The sequence below is a fragment of the Xiphias gladius genome, chromosome 15 (genome assembly GCF_016859285.1).
Source record: "Xiphias gladius isolate SHS-SW01 ecotype Sanya breed wild chromosome 15, ASM1685928v1, whole genome shotgun sequence".
NCBI lineage: Eukaryota > Metazoa > Chordata > Actinopteri > Istiophoriformes > Xiphiidae > Xiphias > Xiphias gladius.
The window spans coordinates 9,730,190-9,752,180 of record NC_053414.1 but is presented as its reverse complement, the minus strand read 5'-3'; the positions used below and the strand labels follow the sequence as shown (position 1 = coordinate 9,752,180).

At 40.1% G+C, this 21,991-nt stretch overlaps 2 protein-coding genes across 3 annotated transcripts; both read left to right on the top strand.

The window, feature by feature from the left end:
• The first annotated feature begins 1,314 nt into the window (after nt 1-1,314).
• On the top strand, nt 1,315-8,554 carry zgc:136472 (uncharacterized protein LOC678514 homolog). Its single transcript, XM_040145133.1, has 11 exons — nt 1,315-1,533; nt 1,733-1,933; nt 3,071-3,195; nt 3,336-3,473; nt 3,972-4,079; nt 5,532-5,657; nt 5,863-6,060; nt 6,162-6,282; nt 7,638-7,819; nt 8,125-8,214; nt 8,317-8,554. The coding sequence occupies exons 1-11, from the start codon at nt 1,353-1,355 to the stop codon at nt 8,398-8,400; spliced, it is 1,554 nt and encodes a 517-aa protein (XP_040001067.1). The 5' UTR covers nt 1,315-1,352; the 3' UTR covers nt 8,401-8,554.
• Nucleotides 8,555-10,367: 1,813 nt separating this feature from the next.
• LOC120800492 (synaptogyrin-1-like) lies at nt 10,368-20,639 on the top strand. Of its 2 annotated transcripts, none has more exons than XM_040146631.1 (4): nt 10,368-10,472; nt 14,030-14,264; nt 16,229-16,374; nt 19,738-20,639. In XM_040146631.1, exons 1-4 carry the CDS (start codon nt 10,368-10,370, stop codon nt 19,963-19,965), a joined length of 714 nt encoding a protein of 237 aa, XP_040002565.1. In that variant the 3' UTR covers nt 19,966-20,639. The 2 variants fall into 2 exon arrangements, with proteins under 2 accessions (XP_040002565.1, XP_040002567.1); XM_040146633.1 differs by lacking the exon at nt 19,738-20,639 and adding an exon at nt 16,547-16,651.
• The last annotated feature ends 1,352 nt before the right edge of the window (nt 20,640-21,991 follow it).

Below are 21,991 nucleotides of genomic sequence, written 5' to 3'. Positions count from 1 at the left end.
GCAATTCAAGGTGTTTTACAGATGACTGACAAGATAATAGAACATGACAAATATAAATATATAAATATACAAATATATTTTAGAATAATAATAAGTTTAAAATAAATACATTAATACATTAATAAAATAAAGTATATAAAAGGCTATGACAAATAAAATCATGAAATGGCATAGAACATTTTCAGATATTAATAAATCAATATAAATGATTAATTAAAATACTTGATGACATAAAACATTCTAATCAAAAGCCAGGCTAAACAGGTGAGTTTTAGGTTTATTTTAAAGATACCACTTATCACTTTCAGCTCACCATTACACTTCGGTTTATGTACAGATTAAACGAATCAGGTTAGTGAGTTTTAGAGGTGTTAGTAGGCGGATTTCTTTACCTTTTGACGGAGCCAGGCTAGCACCCTCAATGCTAAGCTAACCGACTCTAAGCGGTAGCTTCATATTTACCATGCAGATAACGTATGGGAGTACGGTATCGATCTTCTCATCCAAATCTCGGCAAGAAACCAAATAAGCTTATTTCTCAAAATGCTGAACTATTCCTTTAATGATACAGACTTGACGTATACTGTGATTGGACCTGCTGTGGATTCCTGGTGTAGAAAACAGGGTGGAGGTTGTGGATGAAGCATGTGGTAGTGCCTGTACTGCTGAGTCTGTGCACTGCAATGCAATGACTGACTAATGCATCTTCTTCACCTGCCGTTGTAATGATGTGTAACGCTCAACGTCCCTGCCAAATTGGACTCCGATTTCTTTCTTTTTTCTTTAACTGAATCAAAATGTTGTCATGTTATTATTTATCATTCTATCATGTTGATAGGGAAATAAAAGTGGTCCTGGCTACTTTGACAAAGCTGTGCTTGTTGTATTCTGCGCCAGTGGGTGAATGTTGCATACGTTGCATACGTGTATGTGTTTAATGAGTGTGTTTGCATGGGTTGGTGCTTCCATTTTGACCTTGTTGAGGCTAACAGTGGTAGGCAAAGGGCATATGGATATTAGTAATATACTTGATATGAACAGCAGCCAATAGCAGAGATCCAGCAGGGCTTAGATAGGAAAGTTAATCAGCTACAGACTGGTGGGTCTAGTCGGCAGATAACAGAAGCGTTCACCACTACCAGCTCAGCACTGATACACACGCACGCACACACACGCACACACACACACACACACACACACACACACACACACACACACACACACACACACACACACACACACACACACACACAAATACACACACATATCAGCCCTTCCTTTCACCACTCCCTTCATACCTTCCCGTCAAGCTTGTTCCATTGTCCAGTTTGTCAGATTGTGGGTGAACCGTCATGAGGAGACTGTTGCTGCTTGGGGTGACAGCCTTCTGTCTCTGTGTGTTTGTCGCCGCTGACACACAGCTCGACCGACAGGGAGACAAATCTTTCCCGGAGAGGGATGGAGTTTTACAGCTGAAGAAAGGAAATTTCAACAGGGCACTGAGAAAATACAAGCAGCTCCTGGTGTATTTCTGTAAGTCGCGCACTAAGGCTTGCACACCTGGATCTCGACCTACATGTTTACATAGGCTAAGCATAGAAATGACACCATAAGAGTGATTAAATGGTTTATCAGGGTCTTTGGAATAAAATAACCACCTCACACTGCAGCATATTTATCATATCCTTGTTTATATTCTCTTGACGGTGCGTGTTTGTGTCCATGTGTGTAGATGCTCCTCTATCTGGACAAGGCCATCGTGTATCAGCAGCTTTTGAAGGTGCTGCTGCAGAGCTTCAGGAGTCTGAGGTCAAACTGGCAGTCGTCGATGTGGCAGAGGAGAAGGACCTGGCTAAGGATCTCAACGCCACAAGTCCCCCAACAATCAGGCTGTACCTCGCTGGAGATAAACACAACCCCATACTCTGCCCTGGTGCGTGCGGGTGACAAGTGGTATATCCTTTACTCATTCATACCTGCAGAAGTTTTACTGTTTTCCTAACAGCTGGGAATGCTGTTATAGTCATCTGGTTTCAGACAGCTCAAATGCTGTCGAGCTATTCAAAGGTCTGGAGTTGCTCACAGGCATTTTCCTGGTTGAAGAACAACTGAGCCAATAGGAGCCTAATTAAACATACTGCAGTCAGGGTGAGCAGTTAAATTGCTGCTGGTGATAATGGGTTTGTAATCGTCTAATAAGTACAAATTAAACATGCTGTATGACAGTGGTGGGCAAATAGCAGCCCATGGGCCAAATCTGGCCCTCCAACAAAAATATTTGGCCCCCAAACGAAAGTTGAAGTTTTCCCTTCATAGTTTGCATCAAAACTTTTGCATACATTTTCATAAATCTACTGTCAGTAACAATGTAAATAAGAGACTCGTGTAACTCGCAATGAAGATGACCTTGTAACTACAAATGTAATCAATGATTTGTGTTTCAAACATTAATAGATAGCAGTCTCAGTTACACATGGCCCGCTGATAAAAAATAAAAATTATATGGCAATGATAACAACAGCATTTTCATTCAGCCCTAAGCGAAACAGGTCACTGTTTAATGGGTGTGGATAACACTCAGTGGTGCAACTCAAACCATACATTTGTGTATATGTGCATGTACTGGACGTGTATGTGTAGTCAATTAACTGATTAGTTGATCAACAGACAAATTTGACATTTGAAGACATCACCTTCGGCTGTGGGAAATTATAAAAGGCATTTTCCACTGCTTTCTGACACTTATAGACAAAAATAATAATTGATTAGTTAATGAAAATAATTTTTAGTTGCAGCCGTGATAAGTCATTTTTTGTCAGTGGGGAAAAATGGCATCTGTCCTCAGATATAACGCTAAAGCAAGTTTTATAAAACTCTTTTATTATTAAAAGCAACTAATCGTCTCCAGCTCCATAGTGAGATTGGTATCGATCTTTTCAATTAACTCTCAGCGAGGAGATGAACTGGTGTATTTTCCCCAAATCTCTTTAATATAGTAACATTGAAAATTATTTGGTTTGGTTAAAATATTGAAGGTAAAATTGATTTGTTTTCCCGGATTGTAATTCAGTTCCTCAGAGCTCGGCCTCCATCTTGACCTGGCTGAAACGGAGGGCGGGGTCTGCTGCTGACCTCATCACTGATCTTAGCCAATCAGAGGCCTCAGAGGAGCTGACAGTGGTTGGATTCTTTAAGGTGAAAACCAGCTGTTTCATTTACCTTTTCTTCTCCCTGGTGTAGCGACTTTACTCGAGTTTAACAATTTGTGTGTGTTTTTGTGTATGTGTGTTTGTATGTGCGTGCGTGCATGTGTGTGTGTGCGTGCGTGTGTGTAGGAGCTGGACCACGAGTACGTCCAGGTGTTCTACACTGCAGCCATTGACCTTCCTGACGTTAGCTTTGCTGTGACACAGACCAGTGAGGTTATCAGTAAATATGGTCTCACACACGATGTTGTGCTGCTGCTCAAAAAGGTGCTTCACATACTACTTATAGTTGACACACACACACACACACACACATTAGTACACAGGGACGTACAGGACCAGAACCCCTTTAATGAAACACTTTTTTTAGAAATCAAACAAATGGTATTTCATCGCTGCAATTATAATTCACAAAAAGAAAATGGGTTTGATGCATTGCTGTCGGTGTAGAGACGTTACATTTCAAATCTGTCAGCAAATACAGAAATTGTTTGCAAAGACTTTAAATGAAGACAAAAGTATGAGATTATTTGAAAATTTAAAACATGAAAGCTTAATCACATCTGTTAATTCTTAATACATAAATACATCAATTTTAGCAATGTCAACATTACATCCACAGTTACAATTAAAGAAAAAAGGAGCTGTAATAGAATATGGAGTTGAGGATTTTACTGACTACCAGTGTATTATTGTGTATCCTTCCGTGTGTGTGTGTGTGTGTGTGTGTGTGTGTGTGTGTGTGTGTTTGTGTGTCTGCTGCAGTCTAAGCTCATCCAGGCTTATAAAATGATGCCTCAGACATCTAAAGAGGAGCTGATCATCTTTATCACTGTCTACCAGATGGACCCAGTCACTGAGTACACCGGAGAGGTTGAGTATTAGATGCATGGTACATTTCCACACTCATATACTGTAACGGCTCTGCTTCAGGGCAATGACAGTTTAGAGCAGTTTTGTCTTTTTTTGTGTTTAAACTCACTGGGATTATTTGACTATATTAATATATTGGGATTATTTATTGTCCACTCTAATGATCAGCTGACTCTTTGTACGTTTATGAAAAGTATGAAATTCTCAGACCGATTAGGCCTCATATACACTCAACTCAAAATCTGTTCAGTTCCAAAGACCCGTGGGCGTGACCCATTGCTATTAAAAGCATGTATGTTGCTTATATTTGTTGTGATTGACTAACATAAGCAGCTACCCACATGTAAAACAATGATACCTTTTCCATTGGAATCCACTGGAACAGACATGAAATCACGACGACCAGATCCATTGTTGTCCATGAAGGTTAAAACTACGCTAACTTTTAACAGCCATCTTTTACGCATACAACCACAAGTCTTCAAGACTAACAAGATAGATTTTAAGCCGAGTAGGCAGTTGTATACAATAGTTTGGGAAAATTACATTCTGTGTTGATCTTTAAAGTGAAAAGAAGTAAATACATTTCCATTAGACATTAATAATGATCCTTTTCTCAAATGTTAATGCACTTTACTTTGTATTCCGTGAATTTAAAAAATCGAGAAAAAAAAATCACAATCTAAATGCAGCATGTGCAGAAGTTTGGGTAGCCTACTAAGTCAGCACATAATAATCCTGCCTTTGGCAGATATCACAGCTTTCAAAGACTTTTTGTAGCAGCTAAGAGTCTTTCTATTCTTGATTTATGAATTTTCACCCACTCCTCCCGCAGATTACTTTAAGTTCTGGGATATTTTTAGGCTGTCTTGCCCACACAGCATGTTCAAATCAACCCACAGATTTTCAGGGGACTGTGAGGGCCGCTCCAAAAAGCTTCAGCTTGTGTTTCTTGAAGTTCCCAAACCTTTGCACGTGCCACAATTACTGTTTAATTTTTTTTACCTTCTTAAGTTGATGAAATAAAAAGTAAGAGCGCATTAACATTAGAAGAAAGGTTTATTTTTGATGTCTGTTTGCGACAGGGGTTATATTTACTTCCTTTAAAACATGTAATCTTTTTGCATACCACTGTAATTTAATATTATATCCCGTCCAGTATGTCTTGACTGCCAAAGGCACTACACTGCTGTAAAAAAAAGAAAAGGTAAAGATAAACAGAACAAGTCAAAACAATGGTAAAATATTCAGACATGTAGAAATATCTTTTTCTTACTGCCACTGGAACCACAATAGCAGCATAAAAGTGGTTGGCAGGTGTGGGCACAAGGCATGTAGTTACATAGCTGCTAATTTTGATTCAACAATTTGCACTGTGTTTAACTTTTTAATATCTCCATCTACAGTCTATGACGTTGACTGAGTACATGAATGTTATTCCATCTCTTGCAGACAGCCACTCACATCTTAACCTCACCTGTGTTAAACCATGCCCTCCTGTTTGTCAACAAAAGCTCTGCAGACTTTAAAGAGATTTACTCTGCCTTTAAGAGTGCTGCGGAGCCATTCAGGTTGAAGGTACACACACACACACACACACACACACACACACACACACACACACACACACACACACACACACACACACACACACACACACACACACACAGACACAATCTTTCAAACAGCAGCATTGCAGCACATACGGTATTAGACTAACCTCATGCAAACTGTTTGAGTACTTGGCCTCTGCATGTGTATGTGTGTGTGTGTGTGTGTTCAGATTTTGTTTGTGTGGGTGAACGTGGATGAGCCTCGTAATGGCAGGCTGATGGAGTACTTCCGAGTGCGAGATTTAGAGGCTCCTCTCATCCGGATGGTCAACCTGACGGACCATGTGACCTATCACCTGCCCTCTGACACTCTGGACGTAGAGACCATAAAAAAATTCTGTCAGTCCTACCTGGACGGCAAGGCCAAGGTAACCTACACTTTCATCTGGTGTGTAAATACATAACAGAAACTGGGATGACAGGTTGTCCTGATGTATGTAATGTGTTTCTGTGCAATTTAATGTAACAGCCTAAGATGCAGAGTGAGCTGATACCTGAGGGATGGGACAAAAAGCCGGTGAAGGAGCTGGTGGGAATGACTCTGGAGAAAGTTGCCTTTAACCCAAACAAGACTGTTTTTGTCCTGTTCTGTATGTAAACACACTTTCCCCCTTCAATCTGCCCAGTGAGAATGGATTTGGCCATTTTCAGGTGAAAAGACTAAGCTTTTAAGTTAAAACTGGGCTAAATTAAGCTGAAAAGAGCTTTTTGAAAAATGTCTAGCTAACATTTAGCCATTGTTTCAACGTCATTTTAATAACTGAATAAAATAGAATAATAAAGCAGGTAACAAATCTGATATGTAGTCGTTTTAGTCACAAATTATATTAAAACAAGAGTTAAATGTAGCGTAGACGTTTAAAAAATGTACGCTGTTTAACCAAATTGGGGCCTAAATGTCATTCGGAAATCAACAAATCCATACTTACTAAGTAGGTCAACCACACTCAGTTCTCAGTTCGGCTGTATGTTTTGTGGCTATATTTTATCTTCTGCTGTCGTTGTTTATTTTGTGTACTCACTGTTTTCTAGCCTTGTTTTTAATATTATTATATTATAATATTATGTCCGGCCTGTTTTATTGGCTGACTCCCTCACCCAAAATTATCACACAGCTCTGCAGTTCCCCTCAGCTTGAGCCTCTTTTAGCTCAATGTTTTGGTTTTACGGCCCGCAACATTACTGTTCTGGATCAGTCCCACTGCTCTCTTAAACACCTTTCGAGCAGCGACAGGCAGCTGTTTTCAGCAGAAAAGCTGCCCATCCATCAACCAAAAAATGGACAAAGTTAGCAACTATTTGGTGAACACAATGAAATATTTAGCAGCTGAAGAGCCAGATATTTGCCTCAGGAGTTGATGAAGACCAAACACAGAGGTAAAAGAAGAGTAAATATTGGACTGTAATTCGCTATGTCGCCAGAAAAACTTGACTCAAAATCAGAGTTAATTTCACTCACTGTCTGCTGGATGCGCAAATAAGAAAGAGTTTGCTAAAACGTTCACTGTAACAGTTTTTAGAGGTGATAAGAGATGTCGGTGCTGTGTTTTCATCTTGCTCTGCTGCCTCCATGTGGCCAAAAAAATCTATTTCAATGTTTGGCAGGACCTAAATAGACACTGAAAGATAGTCATTGAAACAATGTTAAAAGACACCATTTCAATGACATCTAAATCACTGAGTCATCTAAAAACCAAAAGCAGTCCAATTTGATGATGATGCCAAGACACATGGATATCATTTGACCGCCAAATGCAAAAAGTCAAGCTTCCGGGTCGTTGCTTATTGTCTGCCTGTGTTTCCTTGTGTTCGTTGCTCTCGCTACTTAACTTCTCCGTGTTGTCCATCGTTGCATCAATGTACAGTATAGCTTACTCGTACTTGCTACCTGTACAAATCCCTGGTAAAAGCATCTTAACCTTTTCTCTTACCGTGTGTGCTTCAGATCTGCCCTACAGTCAGGAGTCCCGCGCTCTGTTCCCCCTGTGGGAGGAACTAGCCGAGGCCTTACAGGAGCGAGAGGACGTGGTCGTCGCTCGCATCGACGCCTCAGCCAACGACATCAACATGTCGATGCAGGGAACCTACCCATCGCTCTGCCTGTTTCCTGCTCTGTATGCTGAAAGGGTATGAAGCCTTAGTTTTTGGGATGTTTGTGTCTAAACTTAACTTGTGTTAACCATCTACAGAATGCATACTAGTTATGGATGTTTGCAACTATCAACAAAATCCTGATACTGTTAATAATATAACTTTTTAAGTAACTGTTGAAGCAGAAACAAAAACATTGTATTATTTAGGATAAATAATGTGTCTTATTCACTAAGAAATTTCAGTGACTGAAAAATATTGGATTAACCGTGCTCCGTGTGACAAACTGGATATCTATTAAGGTTCTTAATGTTCAGTACGTGGATCTGTGTTCCCCTCAGGTGGTGGTTTACACTGGAAAAAGAAAGTTGAAGGACCTAGTCAGGTTTATGGATAAAGAGATGGAAAAGGCCAAAAAATACAGAGTTAAGGTAATGCTGGCCAATGCTTTGGTTTGAGTTTGTATGACTGTGTGTGTTTGACAGCATCCTTTTTCTCTGTTAAAAATGAACTTCTATCCATTGTGTCAACAGGAGGATGAGGACAGGAGGAAGTACATAGAGACCATAAAAGCTGAAGAGGCAAAAAAAGCCAGCAAAACCAAAGAAGAGCTTTAATACAAGAACAAAGAGAATACAGTGAGTGTGTGTGTGTGTGTGTGTGTGTGTGTGTTTGTGTGAGATACCTTTTAGCCAGTACTTTCTAAACATGGAAACATAGATCTGGTTTTATCTGTTCGACAGAGCTGTCACTGACTGTCTGTCCAATCAAATCCAATAAAATCTCCAGTTAAAAACTCCGATGGTTACAAGGTTTTTCATTTCACTTCAGTGAGCTTCTGTCTTTGTCATGTTGATCACTGGAATTCAAAGTTGAAGCAGAACTGGTGCTGACTTCAACTAAGTTACAATAAATGTGCCAAAAAGACCCCATTGACCCTATCTGTGGATTAATAATAAAATTTTATAGAGCCCAACTGACGGTGGATATGATCGACCGATTTTAGCTTAACACGGATATATTGGTTTTACTCATGTGTTGGCCAAAAAGTGGCAAGAATGTATGTTTGAGGTAATTTAGAAACAGCGTCCCCGTTGAAGTATTTGTCCACCTGAGAGCTCTGACAAGTTGATTCTGTAAAAATGTCCTGTTCAGTACGTATCTGGGTAACAATTCTTTCAATATTGTATGAATTCTAAGTTCAATCTTAGATTTTCCAAAATGTTCTTTCGTGTTCTGTGTTTGCATTAAGAAGTGAATATCGTCCGGTATATCATTTTCTGGTCTTTTTAATAAGTCTTAAATATATAGACATTGACCCTAAAAATCTGGTATCGGTTAGGCTGTAGCAGCTAATAGTTAATACTAACACTAATACATTCAATAGAACAACTACTTGTCACAGCAAAACATCATGTTTCACCCGTGACAAAAAGTTATACCACAAAAATTCAGGAGATTTGCAAATATCATAAACTGCTGTACTACAGTAACACAGACTTACCATAGGTAAATATGCTATAAATACACAATTAGGGCAGGACAATATGGTTGGCATCAATATCACAATATTAATATAATATACATAATTTTCAGTTTTTACATAACAATTTCACAAATATATGTAAAATCACACACAGAACATTCAAATTAAAGTTCAAAGAATTTCTGTGTTGCGCTGCTACGCAGGACACAGCTGCCACTGAGGACGCTGAGGTTATGTCCTTAGCTTTTTAATTTTTTCTGGGAGTTTGTGGGGTTTAGCTAGGCCAACATTTAAAAAGAAAAATGACATTGAAAAAGGTTTTAAAAATAACACATTTTATACTGTATGTTTTTATATTATAAAATAAAATGTGTTGGATATTTTAAAAGCTGATTCCAGGATTTTATGACTAAACTTTTAGGCCAATAAAATCACAATAATAATAGTAAGAATAAAGTATTTTCTATTTCCTAAAACAAAATTTTCCTGGCAGTGGGGCATGCTTTGAAACAGCATTTATGTCTCACATAGGGAGATAAAATGTATAGAAATTTTAATTTGGATGGATAATCTATGGTATAATCCAGGAGAGACCATTTGGGAGGTGGGGGCTTGGGTTTATGACCCAAACCGTAATTCTTGCTACGGCCCTGCTGTACACAAAACTCTTTACATGTGCGAAACAAATACTTCATGACACTGACATGACATACGGCCCAGCCCTAAATTACTGTTGCCTACCTATTGCAATTCCCTATTATAGGAAAGTTTAGGTTAGCCTATATTTATCCTTTTGGGGAGGGGGGGGGGGTCCTCCTCATGAGCCCAAAATCTCATAAACACAACAAAACAAAACAAAACGACACAAAACAACACAAACAAAAAAACACGTAACTATCTGAATTTGGGAGCATGATGTCTGTTCACGGTTAACGCCGCTGCATCCTGCGATCTGCTCTCGGTGACGCGGTGTGACTTCACACGGAGGCTGGAGGAGGAGGACGCCGCCGCAGCCGCCGCCGCTCCGCGCCGACCGTCTCTCCGACCGTCTCCTCTCCTTCTCTCGGCGGGCGTCAGAGGCTGCAGAAACGCGGAGGGATGGAGCCAGCGGGCGCGTACGGCGCCGGGAAGGCCGGGAGCGTCGCCTTCGACCCGGTCGCCTTCTTCACGCATCCCCGCACCATCCTCAGGCTGCTGTCGTGGGTAAGCCTCCCCTGCAATGTGTCGGTTATCATGAATGGACGGGCCTACCTGTACGCCCCCTTTCTCCATCTCTCTCCCGTTCACATTTTTTTTTTTTCTTTTATGTATCTCTGCCTCCCTGCCTGCCGATGCGCCTTTTTATCCAGTCAAGTGAGGATTCGTGTAAATGAGCGTTTTTAATAGAAGTCTGGGGACGTTTGAGTTGGAGCTCTGCTGTGCTGTTAATCTCAGGATCGTATTGCAGCCCGACCTGATCAACAGAAGTCATCTCCGTGATGCAGCCCCTGGCTGGCGCCTCAGGACCAGCGTTTATCTGGGTCCTCTTTGTGTCTGCGAACGCCTTAGATTTAAAATGCCCCCCCAAACCATAAACGAAACGCGTCCCGGTCGCCCCTGTGGTTTTGTTGCCGTGCAGCTGTGAGTCACCGAAACGGCATTTAATGTGCTCTGAAGGAACAAAGAACAATTTTTTGGTTTTTGAAAGGAGGCTTGGCGAGTTAACAGATGCACATCAAGCCTCTGTCTCTGCGCCTCGTGATCCGATTCAGTTTCAACGTCGTCCGTCGGAAGCAATTTGCCAATTCCTTCTTGAAACAAAGCGTATCTACGGGGTATAATTAAATACGGTAGAAACAAAATCAAGTCACAAGGAAGCATGTCAGATAAGAAAAAACTAAGAGATATTACAAACTGGAACAAGTGAGTATGATAAACAATGTGAGATGTAGACCTTACAGTGAATTCCTGCAGAAAGAAATTAGGACAGAAAGTCATGATTATTTTCCTCATCAATTATGGATTTTCTAAATTAATCATTGGGTCTATAAAATATGAGAAAATACTGACGATTGCCCATCAAATTGCTCGTTTTGCCCAACCAAAATATTGTGAATTTACTGTCACATAAGACAAATACTCTCAACTGAGAAGCAGCAACCAGGGTGTGTTTGGCTAAAAAGAATAATCAGTTGTCAAAATTATTTCTTGATCAATCAGCTAATGTATTAATTGACTAATTGTTTGGTAAATGAGAATGAACATATTTACCTTGCATGCCGTTGACACGCCTTCATTGTCACATGTTGTGCAGGTAAAATCTCTGGGTAAATGTCTGACATTACCATCCAGTTTTGTAAGGACTTAAGTAACTAAATATTTTAGTAGGATCTCTTCACCCAAAGTGGGGAACACTTGCCAGTATCTTCTAATGGGAAGATGGCTTCGGCTTGACTTGTTGAGACTCTTGAGATGTCCGACGCCAAGTTACTGTCGAGGTAAATGGCAAAGCTGGATTACTGACCTGCCAAAGTGGGCAACTTCTCCAGGTCCACAAACACTCAGGGGCCACAAAGTCCCAAGGTTCACTGCTTGGCAATTATTTGGGGGAAATTTGATGGACTGCTAATGTTTTTTACTGATATGCTACATTAAAGCACAATATACTGCTTAATGAAATGTTAAGGGCCTCGTGGCGGCTCCTGCAGTTTTACCTCATCTTGAAGCCATGCTGTATCTTGTAGATTGACCCTCTGTCAAAATATAGTTTTAATACCTTTAAATGTGCCCTGTTTTCTTTTAAACAAAAAGAAGTTATGTTTTCGTTCAGTTTTTCTCACGTAAACACATTGTGTGTGTCCTAACAAATGTGTTGAATGCCATTCTTTCCTCATAAAAACATTTGCAAAGCCAGTTTTTCACTCTTTTAAATCTTCAGTTTTTTTTACATTGATGTTTACTGGCTTTCAACTCCTACTCTATCTTGCCTTTATTGGTGCATTCCTTTGTTTCTTTGTACGTTACTGCCAAGTGTGGATCAGCAGAACAGCATGTGGCAGGCCCGTGTATCCCGCTGCCTGTGTGCTCTTACGGTTGCATGTGCCCCCTGACGTGTCTGCACAAAAAAAAAACAAGGGGATACACTTGTATAACATTGCTCCATAGCACTACTGGTGGTCAAAAACTCCTCATGGTGGCCTTAACATTTCAGCTGACATTCTGCTTATGTAGTCCTTAAAGGGGCAATCAAGAAGATTTCAGTCCTGGTCTATTTGGTGACACCTGTAGTTATTGGTGGTGACAGGAAATGCGGTTTAATACTACAGGTCACAGAATTCTTGGGGCAGCAAAACAAACCATTGTTGTTTTAATAAAGAAGCTGGGCAACAATTGACCTTATCATTCTGTGAGTAACTGTATTGGCATGAGTCTGCCAACAGCAGCGCACGGTGAAAGGAGTTGGTTACCGCGCTGAGAAGTTGGAGGCGTGAAGCCTGTCGCCTGCGGCTCTTCATCTAACAGCTCACTGTGGCGGCTCCTTCTTGTTCAATCCCTTCCTGCAATATTTCAGACTGATCCACTGTCCAAAGATGCCTAAAATGGCTGTTCATTTTTGATGAACGATACTGGCATGCTAAGCTCCCTGACAAACTCATTGCATTTCCTGTGTTTACTTCTTAATAAAAGTCTACTTGTGTTGCGCCAGTTAAATGTGAAGCTTCGACAGTAGGAAACATTCAGTTTGCATTAGCAGTAACTTAATACCGCATTTTTTGAGGAATGTCCCCACAAACACCCAGTTTATAATACTGCAAATACATGGGCCATAGCCTCAGTCACTACTGTGTTACCTCAGCTGGCAATAGATAGTGACTTAACAGACATTAGCATTTTTTCAAATCATAACCAGACTAACCTGAGGGTAGGGGAGGTCTAAAATGAGGCCCTCAGCTCATTTTTGCCCCTTTTGGGTGGATCCAACCCCAGTGAATGGAATTATGTTTGTGGTCCTAAAAGAAAATTTAGCAAAACAAAATTATTTTACAGTGGAAAAACTCAACAGTCATGAGTCTTCCCTTAAACAATCTCCATGATTACTTTAGATACTCCACAGACATCGATATGGAGGGTTTTCTACCTTACATGGAAGACTGTTTCTAATACAGTATCTGTTGTCAGTGAGTTCTGTGGATTATCCACAGGAACCAGGAAAGTAACCTGGAAAGACAGACTGCTCATCAGTTTTTATCAGTGGTGGATCCCTTTTAAAATCTCTGCAAATGAATCGGAATCTGTCTTCATGGCCCAGTACCATTAAGTGCGATTGGGAAGATGTTTTGTAATTTGGGTGAAGTGATCCTTTAAGAAGTTTTGTTTCTTGATCCTGTCTTTACTAAACTGGGTGAAAATTTGTAACAACTTACTCTTCAGCACCAATAGAGTTGTACTTTGCCAGACAATTTCGGAATTATCTGCATGGGCAGATATGTATCAGTAGGGGTAATTGGTGAAAATATGGCTTTTGATTTGTTTGTTTTTTTATTTTGGGTGAGCTTAACCTTTAAAACTATTACATAATTATCGAAGAGAAGTATATTTTTGTATCTTTATTACAACTTCTCTCTGCCTCTCATCCACACACACTTGAACAGAGTGTGTGTTTGTACTGGTGTGTCCGTGTTGTTGCAAGTATGAGGAATGGTAGGCATTCATACACCAGTGTGAGTTAATTCTCTTTTACCTGTTAGATAATAAAATAGCCCACGTGTCTTTCCCTGCAGGTTTTCTCCATGGTGGTGTTCAGCTGCATCGTGAACGAGGGCTACATCAACATTGGCAGCGAGCGTTTGCTGTGCGTCTTCAACAACAACGCTGATGCCTGTAACTACGGTGTTACTGTTGGTGTGGCCTGTTTCCTCGGCAGCATCTGTTTCCTGATCCTGGACTTTTACTTTCCCAGCATCAGCAGCGTCAGGGACAGAAGACGTGCTGTCCTGCTGGACCTCGTCTTCTCTGGTATGAATAAACACAAATGTCACGGACTGTCGATTAACATTTAGAATGAAACATGGGCAAACTTCAAAAATCAAGTTATAAATAGGCAACACATTAAAAACCAAGAATATTAAAAACAAAAGCAAAACTGGACAAGAATAAAAATAGAATAAGGTAAAGCTAATTCCAGGAAAATAAAAATTTCCCCAATGTGAGATATATTCCAGTCCTCCGAGGAGACTTTAAAGGACCATTTGCTTTCTTGCTGAGAGTCAGATAAGAAGACTGACACCACTCTTATGTCTGTACAGTAAATATGAAGCTACAACTGGCAGCCAATTTGCTTAGCTTAGGACAAAGACTTGAAACGGGGAAACAGCAAGCCTGGCTTTGTCAAATGGTAACAAAAGCCACCTAACACCACCACTAAAACTCACAAATTACCCCGTTACATCACATTAGTTTTAATCCACATGAAAACCAAAGTGTAAAAATGACACATGATGGTTTTACATATGTTTTTAAGTAGGTTTTACGGGTTATGTCCTGTAGTCTCTGCTGGTCATCTGTCAACCTCACAGTGACGACGTCACACGATCCCCTGGCTTTTAGTTTAGGGCCTCCAGCAGGTCAAATTTTTCAAGTATTCATTGTAATATGTCAACACCAACAGAATTTATTGCCACAAAATGTTGCACAAAAATTCATGGTTCTCAGACGACGAAACCTAAAAACTTTGGTTATCCCATGACCTCTAGCGCCACCATCAGGTTAACATTTGTGGTTTTGAGTGAAATCTCCGGACAAATATGGATGGATTGCCATGAAATTTGGTACAGAAATTCATGTTAGCCTCATGATGAATTGTAAGAACTTTGTTGATCCTCTCTTTTTATATAGCACCATCATCAAGTCAAACTTTCAATTTGTCGAATACTTCAGTTTATGACGAAATACCTGCAAATGTAATAACAATCCCGTCAGCCCCTTCTGTACTTTGTGTTTGGTGCTAATTAGCAAATGTTAGCATGTTAAACTAAGATAGTTGTAGTTACACCTGCTAATCATCAGCATGTAAGTATTGTCTTTGAATGCTTGTTAACATGATTGCATTAGTATTTAGCTCAAAGCACCACTGTGCCTAAGGTAAGCCTAAGAGAGCTGCTAGCATGACTGTAGTCTCTTAGTTTTGTTGTTACTACTGTTCACCGGATTTTCACCCATAAATTGAATAAGTGGGTTTCCTTCCAAATGTTCCTCAAACTTTAACCAAATTTCGAGAAAATCTGCAAAAGACAATGCAAATTAATGCAGTTTACCATCTACTACCATTAGGCAAATATTAGGAGCTGGATCACTGAGATAAACAGCTGATGGTGCTAATTCTGCCATTAAAACTGTTGCAGAAGAAGAGGGCGCAACAAGAAGAAATAATTAAAAGAGCGGCAGTTAAACCTCAAACAGTGGAAAAAAAAGAGTACAAAAGGTAGAAAATAATGGAAATGCGGCACGTGGTTGTTTCATGTATCAATGTGTGGAACGTCATCGCTCCACACGTTGCCGCTCCTGCCGCTATTTTTTCGTCTCAGGAGTGGTTGTTTAGGTCAAATGCTACATGCTAAATGATTAATTCGTTAAGTCTGTTTCCATTGCACTTTGTTGCAGTTTCCTTTTTATCGATACACCAACTTTTACACCTCACACCCCACCCGCCAGTGTGATTGTTAACAACAACCATTGAAACAATGCTATCTGTAGGTGAAGAAAGTTGCTCATTTAAAAGATGTGAAAAATGAAAGAAAGAAAAGATAATTCATGTAAAATCAAGTAAAAAAAACCTCAAGTAATTTTCTGTTAAAAAAATTAAGTAATATCTGGATAAACCATTTGATTAAAGTATGTTTGAAGAACGGGTTTAAAAGACTATTCGCATCACCTTTTACAACCAAAAGCTCTAAAAGACCATCTTTGTCCCTCTCCTCCAGGCCTCGCCAGCTTCCTGTGGTTCGTTGGCTTCTGTTTTCTGGCCAATCAGTGGCAGGCGACCTCTCCAGACGAGCTGCCACTGTCCCAGGGCTCTGACGCTGCCAGAGCCACCATTGCTTTCTGCTTCTTCTCCATCCTCACCTGGGTCTGTATATCTATACCTGAATGTACACCTTCCCTCTGTCTATGTGTGTACATTCAAGTGTATCTGTCTTCATCATCATCACCATATATGCGTGTCTGACCGGCAGTGTGTGTGTGTCTGTGTGTGTGTGTGTGTGTGTGTGTTTGTGTGTGTGTGTATGTTACATTTTCAGGGTTATCAGTGTCTGCTGGCAATGAACACATTTAAGAGCATTTCCTTCATGGAGGACAAGCAGAGGCTGCTGCCTAGGACCCCTCCTACCCTCTCTTTAGTCTAACACACACACACACACTCACACACTCTGAGTCCCACCTGTATATTACTGGCTGATTTAAAGCATATCTGCAGGCCTGTGATAGTGTCAGATTTCATACCGTAAAGTAGTGGAATCAGCAGATTTAGAGTAAAGCTTGGTGGTATGGTCAAAGTTGATACCACAATATGAAAAAAATATATATTTTTCCAATATTTATATATTTATTATTATATGTCATATGCATCAAAAAAATCACGAATGACATAATCAAACTGATGCTCATTACAATGTGCTGCAGTCGACTGTACATCAGACAAAACTCGTCATGTGTAAAATAAAAACTGATGGAATTCATATTAGTTTTTAATTATAGTTAAGTCACCGAGCAATAATAATGAATCCCTGCCAAGTACTACATCACTGTGTGAGTGTGAACGAGGTGTTCATAAAAAAGAGAACATTGCTCTCAGTGATACCTCACCGGTACACAAAAAAAAAAAAAATTGCAATGCCAGAAAACATCACCGCTCAGACAGAGACCGGCCGATTTATTATCCGCTGGTAACTCAATGGAACCTGTTAAAACTATCTTACCACCAAACATAAAGCAGCCATTCATCTCACTGTCAGAGGATGTGAAGCTGTAATTGTGTCACGGATGTACAGTATGATACAAGATATCTATAGGACTAATAGTACTGTGTTAAATTATTCCAATATTCTTCTGTAGAGGCTTTATAGCAAGTGACAAAGAATGAAATCGATTTGTTCTTTTGAATTTCGATACCTTTAGTGGAAGTCTACTCTTTTTACACATTAAAGTCGGTTTACTAGTCAGGAGGAGTATAACTCAGCCTGTGAAAACACTTGTTTTACGTCTTCTGGATTTCTAAAACCCGAGAAAATGTCTTGAGTGATTTCACCGTTGTTGTTGTTGGTTTAATCTGGGCTTTGAGACTACTAACCTTTGACGGAAAAAACTGTGTTACAAGCAGGGGGAATGGAGTATGAAAGATGAGGGGGTCTACCAAGCACGGAGGCTATATTGTAAAGATGCTCTGAAGTTGCACTATGGGACATGCAGGATCCAGAGTTTGACACATACTGGATACTCAATGTCAGGATATATTGGTCTCTGCTGCTATGATTTTGACTATTCCTTTTTGATCTGTCCCTTTTGAGTCCTCAAACTTTATAAAAATACAACACAAAATCGCTGGATTTTCTCTTTTAAGCACGGTTTTTCCAAGCGATCTAAGCCTTTTGTACCCTGCTCTTCTAGTTTCTTCAACCCTCCTTCCCTTTTTGCGTAACTGCACTTTTACCCGTGTGTGTAGGTATGTGTAATAGAGCTTTTCCCCTGCAGCCACATTAAGAAAACATAACATACTGCACTCGCTCTTCATCCACTTTGGAGATGGATTCCTTGAACTCAATTTCCGCACTGCTCAGGAGGTAATAATAAATGCAATTTCCAGGTCCTTTCAGGAGTTGCTGTCTGCGCTGTCAGTTGTAATTGGTCAAGCAGATGTGTTGTCACGTCACAAGTACAATTACAACAAACACAAAAACAGTAACCACCATTTTATCACTGAATCTGTATCGAATAGGACAGCCAATACTCGGAAGTCAAGATGTCGATGCCCTCATTGGTATTTGGGGAGAGGATGCCATTCAGAAAGAGCCAGAGCCTCACAACATTCTTAAAGGTTTAGGTTGTGGTATTCTCTAGATTCGGGGTTTGTTACATTTATTTTAAGCCACGCTAGAGCAGTGACTCTAGTGATAGTAACGTCAGTCAGCCCACCACCAGTGGTGGAAGAAGTATTAAGATCATTTACTTGAGTAAGAGTACGAACAGGCTAGAACGATGCAAAAAAACTCAGTTAAGAGTCCCTCACTCAAAATTCTACTGAAGTTAAAGTACAGAAGTCCTGCTAAATACATTTAAAGAATCAAAAGTAAGAGTATTTGTTCCGATATATCATTGTATATGACATTATTAGATTTTGTTAATACTTATGCATCAATGTATAAGCAGCATTTTACTGTTGCAGCTTGAGATAAAGCTAGTTTTAACCACTTTATATACATTTAGCCAGTTTAGTTGTGTGGCTCCCAAGCTAGGCCTCAGGGAACCTCCTTGAGGTTCATATGAATATACATGGGGTTGTAAAGAAGAAAAATTCTGCAACACAAATTAACAAAGTCATTATTTGGACTTTTATTTCATCTTTGTTGTTTTGTTTTATTTGTGAAATATTGCTGAGTTTTAGCTCCTTGAGCCTCGAACAATTATTTTAATGAAACCATTCAAGAAGTTTGAAGGGGAAATCACTTTGGTGGGTTTGGGATTTGAAACAGACTTTTTCGTAAGGGTGTCACAAGCCAAAAAGATTGGGAATCACTGGTTCATCAATATATAAAAAATACACTGTATTTTATAAAATTTAGCAGATATTTTTTTATGTAAAATTCTAATCTGAAAAGCAACTCCAGCTATAACGTAAATGTGGTAAGGAAAAAACTACAATATTTCCCTCTGGAATGTGAGTTTAAGTATAAAGCAGCATGAAATTGAAATACTCAAGTAAAGTACCTCAAAATTGTACTTAAGTACAGTACTTCAGTAAATGTACTTAATTATATTCTACTACTGGTCCAGACTGAAACACGGTATCGCAAATCTATTGGATTGATCCCTGACTTGCACAAAAATCCAGCAAAACTAATGATGTTTGCGTCATCCTCAACTGTACTTTGTATTTAGTGCTAATTAGCAAAAGTTATCATGCTACATACCAAACTAAGATGGTCAACCTGGCAAACATTATACCTGCTAAACAGCCGACGTACAACTCTACAGACGTTCATCCTCATTTGCATAAAGTTACAATTTTTCACTTTTATGCAAATTGTGATTTTGCGTCGCTGGTCAGTCCCACGTCGCCTGGAATCCCACAAGTGTTTGTTTTGATCTTTACCATTAATCTGCAGGGAAAGAGTGGTTCGACAGTAACCATGTGTTTCTATTGCAAATAAATCAGTGTGTAAGTAGCAGCCTCTGCTAATGCCTGTGTGTGTGTTTGTGTGTGCGTCACTAACAGGCTGTACTGACGCTGAGTGCACTGCGACGCTTCCTAACCGGCAGCAACACAAACTTGTTCACATGGCAACACCTGGAACCCACCCCTAGCAACGCTCGAGCTACACCTTATCCCATCGCCAACGGTGCTACCATAGTAACCACCAACCCCTACCAAGCCCCGCCCTTCACTGAAACCCTGGACCCCCAGAAACTCACACAGCAGAGACCCATGGCTCCGGCCTTCTAGACACAGACAGATGGAAAGAAGAAAGAGAGAGGAGGTGTGAGTTGTACAACGCCACACGGACAACTTCCTGCCTCGCTGCTCAGTGGCTTTCCATCCTCTCCTGGGATGGGTGAGATTTTGGGTCATGTGATGTATGATCTCTTTTCACCATGGCAACTGCTGGCTCAGCTTAGTTAGTTGTAACTCTCTGTGTCAAGAATACTGTCTTATTTTCCTGCACACACACAGATATCGACGCACGCAAACACAGCTGTACTCACTCACACCTGGAAACAGACATACTCGTACACCTGGAAATAAATGTATACTTCATACACCTGGAAGGACACACAGACACAGACACACCTTGACTGCATGTTCACAAGGTGAGGTGCAGATTAACATAGATGTAGATCAGTGATGATGCTTCACCTGCCTTATTAAGGGATACAAGGTATTTAGTGAAGGAAACATGGAGAACAGTGAAGCTCCATTTATCTGCTTCTGTTCTATCTGCCCCTCAGTCAGTCTGACCAATCACAAGCTGCCCAGCAGACATGTGGCCCCCCATTGGCTGAAATTGAGACAGTCAGGCAGCCTGACCAGTAGATTGTAAGCGAACGAGTGAGGAGGGGGTAGAACTTGCAGAAAGTGGTACATTTTCTTGGCAGGGAAATAAAGGCAGCACAGCTTAATGCATTCTGAACGCTATAGTGTTTCAGTGTGAAATATTCATGTGATTAAATATTTTATTGTGATATGCTGAAGTGGTGTAATGAAATATGAAAAATAAAACCTATCCACCACCACAACCACTGTCAGAGCTGTGAGTCTGCCCTTGTTCGCGTCATCTTTAAATAATTTCCTGTTTGCTTCTTGCAACCTGAGAAACAGCTTTTAATATAATGTCGTATTGAGACCGAGATCCGAGGATGTGTTAGGCATATTAATCAACATCTGCTGGAAGGCCATAATTAGACGGGGTACTCGAGTTATGTTGAATTCGTTAGCAGGCAGCAGCTGTGTGTTAGCTTTATTTTTAGATTAAACAGCTCATGTTGAAGGACTACACCACAGCCGGTCCTACTGTGTGTGTGTGTGTGTGTGTGTTGTTTTTTTTTTTTTAATCTCTTTAAATAGGGGCAAAGGAAAGATTTAGAAGCAAGGTTATGGAGTCAAATGAAAGTCAGAGAGGAAGTGGTTTTATTCCAACACTGTCCAATCATGTTACTGCAGGTGAGCTTCCAGTATATCATTCCCTGCTTCTGAGAATCTGCAGGATCATTATATAATACTATGAACATTTGCATCATCCAGAGTTATCATCATCATCATCATCATCATCATTATCATGATCATCATCATCATCATTGTATAACACTAACATCACCATCATCCATCCTTATCATCACCAGCACCAGCAGATAAAATGACATTCAAAAATGTAGAAATTCACCTTTGCAGTTCTCATATCATCGCTGCTGTGTTAATAAAATATAATCTTAGCCTTTTTCTACAAAGTTTTACACAACGTCGTGTCACTTGAATAAGCCCTTCTGTACATCTGCTTCAGTCTACCTTTCAACCCGCGCCCGTCAAACACCATAATATCTTCAAACATCCAAAGACACGGGCCAGCTCCGGCTTCAGACAGCAGGGGGCGATCTAACTCTGCAGACCTCTGATCACATGCTTCACACTCACTTGTGTCTGAACTACCTCTACCCTGAGAATACTAAGTCAGAGAAAAGGAAAGTGGAGGGGAGTGAGAAAACTAAGCTGTCTGAACATTCGAATGGGTTGGATCAGGAAAAAGCGAGGTAGAGACTACTAAAGCCTAGGTCACACTACAGGATCTCAACTTGGAGGCTCTGACAGAAAATGTATTTTTCTGACTCTGAGGGCTGGGTTGGATTCAGGCGAGGGAGGAAAAATCCCAGAAAAATCAAAAAGGTATCAAGGTTTTTCTGTGACTGTAATCAACATCCGGTGGCATTTTACTGTGGGTCAAGAGGTAAGAAAAATTAGAATATAAGTCATATTTATC